Source organism: Nycticebus coucang, chromosome 9 (genome assembly GCF_027406575.1).
Source record: "Nycticebus coucang isolate mNycCou1 chromosome 9, mNycCou1.pri, whole genome shotgun sequence".
Lineage (NCBI taxonomy): Eukaryota > Metazoa > Chordata > Mammalia > Primates > Lorisidae > Nycticebus > Nycticebus coucang.
The window spans coordinates 80,889,298-80,900,091 of record NC_069788.1 but is presented as its reverse complement, the minus strand read 5'-3'; the positions used below and the strand labels follow the sequence as shown (position 1 = coordinate 80,900,091).

Below are 10,794 nucleotides of genomic sequence, written 5' to 3'. Positions count from 1 at the left end.
GCAAGACCCCATCTCTACTCAAAATAGAAAAACTAGCCAGGTGTGGGGGTGGATGCTTGTAGTCCCAGCTACTTGGGAGGCTGAGGCAGGAAAATTGCTCGAACCCAGGAGTTTGAGGTTGCTGTGAGCTATGATTCTATGGCAATCTACCCAAGGTGAGATAGTGAGACTCTGTCTTAAAAAAATCTTTTTTGGCTTGGCACCCATAGCACAGAGGTTATGGTGCCAGCCACATGCACTGAGGGTGGCAGGTTCCAACCTGGCCTGGGCCAGCTAAACAACGACAACTGCAACAACAACAACAAATAGCTGGGCATTGTGGTGGGCACCTGTAGTCTCAGCTACTTGGGAGGCAAGAGAATAGATTAAACCCAAGAGTTTGAGGTTGCTGTCAGCTGTGATGCCATAGCACTCTACCGAGGGTGACACAGTGAGACTCTGTCTCAAAAAAAAATTTTTTTTATGAAGCCCAATTTATCCATTTTTTTTCTTTTGTTCTTTATGCTTTTGCCCTTTTAATTAAGACGTCTTTGCCTAACTCAAAGACTTACTCCTAGGTTCTCATCTAAGAGTTCGATAGTTTTAGCTCTTGCAATTGTGTCTATGATCCATTTTGCTTGTTGAGTTATTAACGTGTTAAGTAAGAAGTTCTAGTGGAGGTGGGTCTAGTATCTTCTTTGATTTTGGAGATTAGTACAAAAAAATCAATAAATAAAAATTAAAATACACATTAATTAAGGCTTGGCATTCGTAGCACAGCCACATACACCAAGAGTGGCAGGTTCAAACCCAGCCCTGGCCAGCTAAACAACTGCAACCACAAAAGCAAGTTTTGGGCAAAGCAGAGTATCTGATAGAAGAGATTTCCAGCACTGAAATCCAAGTGGAGATGCCGATACCAGCCTATGAATTAAGAATTGTACAAGATCAAAATGAGAAACCTCTGAAAATTGAGCTGAAAGTTAAATTACCTGGTATTAATTCAGTCTCTCTCTGTGACCTTAATGTTTCTGAGGATGATTTATTGATTGAAGTCTCTGAGAAGTACAGATTACATCTGAATCTTCCAGAACTTGTTGATACTAAAATGACTACAACAAAATTTCCAAAGAGACATCTACGTTAATCATCACAATGCCATTGGTGTAAAAGAAGATTGTCAATGTGTTTTCAGTTTTTAGTACTGAAACAATGTGAATTATAGGATCTTCATCATCAGTAGAGGTAGTCATTTATATTAAACACTGATTCCTGTTTTCTAAGAGTTCATTTTGATAGAATGAGATTTTTCTCTTCAGCTATTATATCTATTTTTAAAACTCATTTTCAAATAAACTTGACATCAACCAGAAAAAAAAAAAACTGCAACCAAAAAATAGCTGGGCATTGTGGCAGGCGCCTGTAATCCCAGCTACTTAGGAGGCTGAGGCAAGAGAATCGTTTAAGCCCAAGAGTTTGAGGTTGCTGTGAGCTGTGATGCCACAGCACTCTACCAAGGGCGATATAGTGAGACTCTGTCCCCCCCCCAAAAAAAAGATAAAAAGATATTAGCTATTGGGCAGTGCCTGTGGCTCAGCAGGTAGGGCGCCGGTCCCATATGCCGGAGGTGGCGGGTTCAAACCCAGCCCCGGCCAAATTAAAAAAAAAAAAAAAAAAAGATATTAGCTATTATTAGCCCTTTCCTTTAGGAGGGAATGTTCTTTCCTCTGTTCTTTGCCAGGTAAATGCCTAGTTATTTGTATCATTCAGGACTCTTTCTAAAATTGATCAATTTAAAAGGCCAGGATTTTAGGCCTGGCCTACAAGGGTGGAGAAAGTTCAATGCAGCCTGTCAGTTCCTAGCTAGCTTCCTTCTCCCAACCCACCTTTTTTACAGACTGGTAAAGTGGGAGGGCTCCATGTGGCAGGTACTCAGGGTATAAAACAGAAGGAGGGCCTTCCATCAGTCGCCGTGGGCACTTGGCTTGCCTCATCTTAGTCCTGGCTCTGCCTTGGAGGTTCTAGGCTTTCCTGCTCCTTAGGTACTGATTTCAGGAAAGGAGAGATTCTCTTCTGAGAGTTTCAGAAAAAGTTCCACAAAGGGCCTTGATTGGTCTGGCTAGGTCATATGCACATGCCTGAGCTAGCCAATCACAGCAGCCAGGGGGCTGGGGCCACACACTGGTCTAGGATGAAGATGCTCCCAAGCCAACAACGTGGAAGAGGAGGTTGGAGAAGAGATACCTTGAAACATGCTGGACTGACAAAACATAGGTACTCCTCATGTGACACATGCAACTATTGGACTTCAGTTATTCCAGGGCCCTCTCCTCACTGGGACTGGCTCCTGCTCTGTGCACCACAGCAGCCTGTATTCATTCATTCATCCACTCACTCATTCTTTATTCATCAGATGTTTAATGAGCACCTACTATGCACTAGGCACAGAGAAGGGGAAAAGGCTGAGGAACGGCAACAATTACACAATTACCGAGGGCCAAAGGGAAGTGGTCTGTTGGTAAGAGAATAGGGAGTCCCTATCTTGAGGCCCAGAGAAGTGGTGGAGTTGCCAGGATGAGAGGTCCACACGGGAGCTGCTGAGAGGCTCAGTGAGGCTAAGAAGTGACCATCAGGTTGGGAAGCAGGAAGGTTGTGGCCTTGGGCAGAGTTAAGGGGTGGGAATGCAGCCCTGCTGGGTGAGGTGAGGGAAGAGTAGGCAGGGAGGGAATAGAGGAGGCAAGTGCAGGCAAGCCTGGGAAGGAGAAAGTCTGTGAGGGAAGTAGGGAAATGGTGAGAGGCAGGAGAGGGCTTGACAGCAAGTGGGGAAGCCTTTCTCTTTTTGTAGAAAAAACTGACCCAGGATCATGCAGCGAGAGCTTGATGGCACAGGAAAGTAGAGGCAACGTGGGTTCCCAAGACTAGGAAAAGGAGTTCTAAGACTAAGGAGCAGGAAAGGCTAGAGCCTCCAGGGCAGAGCCAGGACTAGGATGAAGAGGAAGGAGGTGGGGGCCAGGCAGGGAGAATTGTCTTTTTGGGGACTGGAAGAGAACAGAAATAACAGCCTGATGGCTTCAGTTTTTCTCTTAAGAATGAGGAGAGGTTGGGAGGGCCAGGCAAAAAGGGCTGTGAAAGTGCAAGGAGAGGGGAGGAGGAGTGAGATCTTAGAGTGTAAGAGTCTCATGGAAGAACATGAGAGGGTTGCTGGTTCTGTGGAGAATCAGAGTGAGGTATGGGATCACAAATGCCTAACTCAAGGGCTGTGCATGGTCTCTATCACCTGCCCCCACTAAGAGGAAGGCCAGTTTCCTTCAGGTTGGGGTTCTCTTTTGTGCAGGCAGAGATGGGTTCTATAAAAATCCAGCAGGCCAGGTGGGTGGTATTATCACCTGCTTTTTATGGATTAGAAATCTAGGAGTTTGCAGGCCAATATAGTTTAGAATAGATTCTAGCACTTGTTAAGTAGTATTATCTGTTGGAAAAAACTCGCATATTAGAAGGTCCACTAATGCACCCATGCCGGTAACCCAGCCAGGAAGTGGTCTCCACTTTGGGGGTTGGTGAGTGTGGAAGGTGACTCCTTTGCCCTAGTGAACTGATTCAGGGGGTAGAACTTGGGAGACACCAAGTAAGCTGGGCAGAGGGCTCTTATCCTCACTCCTCACACAAGCTCACCTTTGCAGGAGTCACAGGCCTAAGCCAGGCACCCAATCTGGAATGCCACCCTGATTCCTAACCCTTGGCTTTTGCCAGGGAGCATCTGGGCACACACCTGCAGTGCCCAGGATCTTGAAGAGAGAAGGGTCCTTTCAAAGCAAGTCCAGGAGCTACAACCCTGGACTTGGCCACCCTGAACTTAGTAGGAGTGGAGCACAAGGCTTCTTTTACAGGTAGGGTTCCCAGCCCTGTTGCATAAAGGCCACTTAGGCAGAAGTGAACTCCATCACTTCAATGAAGTTAATAATGATGGTTCATATGGCAGAAAATGCACAAGAGAAAACCCTGCTTATTTATTCAGGCTCTAAAACCATAGTACTCCCCATTTCTGCTTTGTAGCTATTTATATCCTGAGCTGGACCCCCATATTATACTCAGGTTTGAAGTAACTTAAAAGAAAAGCAGCCGTCCCCTGATTAAACAAACAAACAAACAAAAAAAAAAAAAGGAAAAAAGATTTCATGTATGGCCCTTCTCGTCTAATTATGAACAGCCCGTCGTTTTGTTTGGGGGTGGCGTTGTTTCTGGGGTTGGTGGGGGTGGGGCAGGCATAGACCTCTAGGGCAGTCACACACTCCTCCGCCCCCATGAGGCTGCAAAGCAGTCCTAGGGCCGGCCAGGGGTCACTCCCCAGGGCAGGGGTGTCCCAGGCGGGGGACATCTCAGCTCACCCCCATCTTGCCGGTACCCCATGCCATTCCTCGCGGGGTGCCCGGAGTGGAATGGTGGAGGAAGGGGTAGGGGAGCAGTTGCGGAAAAGTGGCTCGGAACAAGTAGACCGCTCCCACCCCCCAAGGGTTTAGGATGAAAATAGCTTCTTCCTCTTTACCCTTCCAGGCCCCCAGCCCATTTCTGTAAGTCCATCCCCTGTTTCCCGCGCCGCGGTAATTCTGTCCCTTCACTGATCTTTACCCGGCCATCAAGGATGGCTCGGCTGTCCGGGGGCAAGCATTCCACATGCCGCCAGAGCCTCAGGAGACCCTCGCCTCGGCCTCCGCAGGGGCTGCGCACCAGCAACTCCGGCAATTCGGACGACTTCCAACCTCCCCTCATTCAATTAGCCGAGAGCATCACAGTTCCCAGAGCTCCTACTTTGCGTCCCTCTGGGAGAGACTGTCACCTGGGAACCCTGACCCCCGGCCCCGAGGCTCCCCCAGCCCCAGTTTGTCCCCAGATTCCTTGGGAAAGGCGGGGGCGCAATTAGTTTCTTCCAATTAGTTTCTCCTCTTTGTATAGAGCCCATTCAAACTGTGGAATGTAATCTTCCGCGCGAGGGGAAAAGTAGTCCCGACCTTGCATTCAATTTCTATGTTCGCGTCTGTACATTTTACTTTTTAAACCCGACGGGACACTCGGTGGGGGCCTTTGGAGAATGTGGGGGCAGAGGACGCGGGAGGCGCGCACAGGCGGGAGGGGTTGGGGCCGCGGCAGGGGGAGGGGCGGGAAGGGCAGCTAACTCCTCGCTATTGCCTAGAGAGACGGATCATGGGGCGTAGAGAGATTGCAAACCTCAAACCACGTACAGTGGGCGATACGCGTCAACCGAACCTAACCAACGGAAGCCCAGAGCCTCCCCCTCCCCGTTCTCCCGCCCCGGTCCCCTAGACGGACGGGCGCGTGGAGCCAACCCAGCTGCCGCTCACTGTCCGAATCCCAAAAGAGCCAATGGGAATGCGGGGGGCGGAGCCATCGCGCGCCAAGTTGGGCTGCGCGCGGCCCTCCCTCCTCTTACCCAAGCCCCGCCCCTCCCTCACCCCTCCCGCTTGCTGCTCCGGGAGTAGTTAGTACCAGTGAAGTGCGGGCGGCGATGAGAGCGAAAGTTACGCTGGGTTTGGTGCTGGGGGCTTGAAGCGGCTCCACGTTCCGACCGTCCGGGCCTTCCCCAGCACCAACTTGCGCGCGTGGGCTCCGGCCGCGCTCGCTCAGCCCCGCGCCCACCTGCGCCCCCTCCTTTCGGCCCGGCACCCCCTCCTCAGAAGCCGCGGGTCCCCGCCACTTTCTCCCGGCCCCGGCCCCCGCCGATGCCGGCCATGGTGGAGAAGGGCCCCGAGGTCTCAGGGAAGCGGAGAGGGAGGAACAACGCGGCCGCCTCAGCTGCTGCCGGCTCGGCAGCCGCCGGCTCGGCCGCCTCCGCCCCGGCCGCCGTCGCCTCCGCCCCGGCCGTCGCTGCCTCCGCCTCCGCTTCGGCCGCCGCCGCCCCCAATAATGGCCAGAATAAAAGTTTGGTGGCGACGGCACCCAATGGCAACAGCAGCAGCAACTCCTGGGAGGAAGGCAGCTCTGGCTCGTCCAGCGACGAGGAGCACGGTAGGTGGCAGCCTCCTCGGGCTCCCGGGCTCCCGGGCCCCCGGACCCCTTGCGGCCCGGCGGCCCCACTGACCACAGTGCTCTCCTTCTCCCGCAGGTGGCGGCGGCGGCATGAGGGTCGGACCCCAGTACCAGGCGGTGGTGCCCGACTTCGACCCCGGTGAGTAGCCCTCCGGGCCGGGGGCCGCACGCCGAGCCCCTCGACGGCCAACAGAGGGGACGAGTGGGACTCCGCAGCCCCCGGAGAGCCCGAGGGGCGGGAGCACATCGACAACTTTCTTTTTGTGTGTGTTCGCCCTGCCGTCCGCTGGGAGAACAGCAGGGCGAGAACGAGGAGGAACACAACGCACACGCGTGTTCTGCAAACGTGCCTCTGCACACGGGGGAGGCCCAGGTCGCCCCCACTCAGGCCGGTACAACCGCCCTCCTGCGCCTCCGAGGAGTGGAGGTTGCACCGGTGGCGGCCACACCTGGCTTTGGGGACCTTGGGGGTCCTTACGCCCAGGTGAGCTGCACCTCGGCCGGGAGTAGAGGTGGCAGTGCCGGAGAGTTAGCGTCCTGCGAGCGCCCCGGACTTAGGTCTGCAGAGATCCCTTTCTCAGAACCCTTACTCAGTGTTGCCCTACCTGCCTTTACCCCTTCGCCAACCCCCCTCCTCCCCCGGGCTCTTGCTGGCTCCTGACTCTGCGGACAAGTAGAATAACGATCCCAAAATCAGTTAATAAAAGAAGCGTGCTATCCAGAGGACGCCTGCGTGGGGCTCGTGTGTGGCAGTTTGATTTTGAGACCTATTTTGTAAATGTGGGCATTTCCTTTATTTCCCCTTTTTTTTTTTGGAGGAAGGGATTGTGAAAGAGTAGAACCATTAGAACCTTTAGCCTAACAAATGATTTCCACCTACAAGAAATCCCTACACCCTAGAATGGAACATTTACTTCCCTTGCTGCTGTTATTCAATGTGGAAGAAAATTTAAAGTGGTAGAAGAAGAAAAATCTTGTCAGACAAAGGAATTCGTCATATTTTAATGCGTGAGATTTTAGGCCATTCTTTATAATAGACTGTCTTCAAAGGTTGTTGGTGTAGAAAATGTTTGAAAGGACGTGGGTTTTATTTAAGATACAAAATTCAAAAGAGCATCATGCTTGTAAAAGGTGAAGTTAACAGTCCCCTCTGGTTGGAGGATTTTAGAACTGGAGGTTCTCCATGTAAATTAAAACACTAGTTTATTTGAAAAAATAAGTGCACAAATGCTTTTCTTTGGAAACAGGACTGCAGAAAATTACGAGGATCTGGTCTTTGAAAAGGCGATTTCTCTTAAGCTGTTATTAAGGTACTAAACTCTGGATGTACTTGGAAGTGAAAATACATGGGGGTCTTGGGTGAGTTCTTGAGCAGTCTGGAAATAAATGACCTTTTCCTAATTTGTCTTCTGAGTTTTGGTTTGTTTATGTATATCTCTTAAATTTTTGTAGTCTTAACACCCATGATTATATTTGTTTTAAATCCATGTTAGTATTTTTTGATAGTTTCCCCTTCCCCCACATTTTCCTTTTTTGGTAGTCACTTTTCTCAGGGCTTTTTCTCTTCTATGGCTGGCTTTTCCATTCCTTGATTGGCCACCAGGGGAAGCATACTGTTTTTTTGGTTACAGTTGACCCTATCTTCATTTTGTAGGTCAAGTCTATCTTTGCTTTAGTATGCAGAACATAAAGCTTGTCACCAAGTTTCCCTCACCTAGTTTTTTAAAATCAACTGGCACAAATCTTTAAGTTGGTTGATTTTTGATACATTTTTGTTACATTAATTTTGAATGCTTTATTTAAATATGGCAGGTGTGACTAAGGAAAAGGGCACATTTGATGACAATAGGAATTAGATTTAGGACATTTATCTAAATATTGTTGTCTAGCTCTGCATTGTTGGTAATAAGTCTGATTTCTTTGAAACAACGAATGTAACATTTTGAATTGCCTTTGCACTATTTGATGTAATAGGTACCAGTATAAACTAGCTAGAGACCTAACATTCTAAAAAGGAAAACATCATAAATATTCTGCTGTAAAAATCTTACTGCCAATTGAGTCTTGATACATGTATTAGTATTTCCAGATTTCTTCTTTTGTGTTTGTTTTTAATTGGGGAAGGAATCTTAACTGGTGTGAAACCATTTCAAACCCTGTTTTGCCAACATGAATAGTGGGACATATTCTGAAAATTGATAGACTTTACTATTTCCTAGTGGTTTCTTTTATTTTTTTGAGACAAGAGTCTCACTTTGGCACTCTGAGTAGAGTGCTATGGGTACATAGCTGATAGCAACCTCAAGCTCTTGGGCTCAAGTGATCCTCTTGCCTCAGCCTCCCTAGTAGCTGGGACTATAAGCACCTGCCATAGTGCTTGGCTATTTTTTTAGAGACAGGGTCTCGCTCTTGCTCAGGCTGGTGGTCTGGAGCTCAAGTAGTCCACCTACCTAGGTCTCCCAGAGTGCTAGGATTACAGGTGTGAGCCACTGAGCCTTATCTCCTAGTGTTTTTTTTTTTAATGTGTTTCCATTGAAAGTCTAAGAAAAAGGGAGATTTCCATTTTGGAATAGAAATGGTATGACATGTTGGGTTTCATGGCAAAAAATTTAGGGGGATTTTACACTTGAGATAGTTTCTTTCCCTGAGTGTAAGGAAACATAAGGAATTGAGGTGTGATTATTACTGCTTTTCTTCCTGCCTGAGCTTTGAGTGCATCTTTGTTTTTCTACCAGAACTTGGACAGGTGGACAAAAAATTCATTATAAAGTTTTTTTTCTGTTTTTAACGATAGTGCTTAAATTATAGTAAAGGTGTGTCAGTTGAAATTGATTTTAATTTATTTTTTTGAGACAGAGCCTCATGTTGTCACCCTGGGTAGAGTGCTGCGGCATCACAGCTCATAGCAACCTCAAACTCTTGGGCTCAAGTGATTCTCTTGCCTCAGCCTGCCAAGTAGCTGGGACTACAGGTGCCCGCTGCAACGCCCGGCTAATTTTTTGTTGTTGTTGGAGTTGTCACTGTTGTTTTTTTAGCTGGCCCAGGCTGGGTTGGAACCTGCCAGCCTTGGTGTATGTGGCTGGCACCCTACCCACTGAGCTACGGGTGCTGCCTTTAATTTAATTTAAATTTAATTTTTTTAGAGACAGAGTTTCACTTTGTCGCCCTTGGTAGATTGCCGTGTCATACAGCTCACAGCAACCTCAAACTCTAGGGCTCAAATGATTCTCTTGCCTCAGCCTCCTGAGTAGCTGGGACTACAGGCGCCTGCCACAATACAGGCTATTTTTTTTTTTTTTTAGACAGAGCCTCAAGCTGTTGCCCTGGGTAGAGTGCTGTGGCATCACAGCTCACAGCAACCTCCAACTCCTGGGCTCAAGCGATTCTTCTGCCTCCACCTCCCAAGTAACTGGGACTACAGACGCCTGCCTGGCTATTTTTTGGTTGCGGCCATCATTGTTGTTTGGCAGGCCCGGGCTGGATTTGAACCGCCAGCTCAGGTGTATGTGGCTGGCGCCTTAGCCACTTGAGCCACAGGCACTGAGCCACCCAGCTATTTTTTGTTGCAGTTTGGCCAGGGCTGGGTTGGAACCTGCCACCCTTGGTGTATGGGCCGGCACCCTACCCACTGAGCCACAGGCATCACCCAACCTTTAATTTTTTTTGTAAGTCAAATTTTCCTTATTTGCAGTGTCCCAACTTGATTTTATTTAGCTTTAAAAGCAAATAATTGGAGCTAAGACATTTCCTATATAGTTCAAGGAAGATTTAATTCTGTTGAACTTCACAAATAGTGGATGAAATGGATAGAACATCTTAGTGCTGAAATGCTGATTTTAGATTTCTTGTGATATAATTAAGACTTAGACTAGATCAGTAGAGGACGGCATAGCTTCGTAATTAAAATACTATTTCTGTTTTCAAAGAAAGAAAAGGTTGTACCAGTTAGCAATAAAAACAAAAATCAAAGTGCAGCCCTACACATTGAACTTAGGCTTTGTTCTTGCATGTGGTATCTAGACTGTCCATCTTCTTGCTGCCATAGGGTATTCTAAATTGTCATTGATTTCCTTTGGAATTTGGTAATAATAGAATAAAGAGGGAGAATGCTTGTCTATCCTACCTCTGATTCTTCCCTACACTAGCAAACCATCATTTACTTTGAAAGGAGTAGTGTTTTCTATACAAAAATGTGAATGCTCCCATGCTCTTAACCAATAAGCATGCAAAGGGAAACTATAGCTTCTCTCTCTTTTTTTTAAAGGGTGAGGTGGCTCATGTCTATAATCTTAGCATTCTGGGAGGCCGAGGTGGGTGGCTTGCCTGAGCTCACAGATTTGAGACCAGCCTGAGCCAGAGTGATAACCCTGTCTCTTAAAAAAAAAAATAAAAAAAAAAAATAGCTGGGCGTTGGGGTGGGTGCCTATAATTCCAGCTACTTGAGAGGCTGAGGCAAGAGAATCGCTTGAGCCCAAGAGTTTGAAGTTGCTGTGAGCTGCGACATTATTGCACTGTACAGTAGGCTGTCACCTAGGCTAGAGTGGAATGCACAAGGCTCCATCATAGTAGCTCACTGCAGTCTCAAATTTCTGGGCTTAAGCATTCCTCCTGCCTCAGCTTCCTAAGTAGCTGGACTGATAACCATATGTCATCCAGTTCAGCTAATTGTTTTAAACTTTTTGTAGAGATGGAGCCTCACTGTTGCCAGTGCTGGTCTGAACTCCTGGCCTAAAGCTATCCTCTCACCTCAGTGTCCTAAAATACTTGGATTAC

The 10,794-nt window shown here is 48.1% G+C and overlaps 1 protein-coding gene across 2 annotated transcripts in view; it reads left to right on the top strand.

The window, feature by feature from the left end:
• The first annotated feature begins 5,497 nt into the window (after positions 1-5,497).
• The window catches only part of RCOR1 (REST corepressor 1), a 157,336-nt gene continuing 152,039 nt past the window's right edge, over positions 5,498-10,794 (top strand). Inside the window, exons 1-2 of one of the 2 annotated variants that reach the window (XM_053602143.1) lie at positions 5,498-6,000; positions 6,098-6,160. In XM_053602143.1, the coding sequence (XP_053458118.1) occupies positions 5,715-6,000; positions 6,098-6,160 (349 nt within the window). In that variant the 5' untranslated portion in view covers positions 5,498-5,714. Of the gene's footprint in view, positions 6,003-6,097; positions 6,161-10,794 lie in introns of both variants that reach the window. The other variant, XM_053602144.1, reaches the window with a different exon arrangement.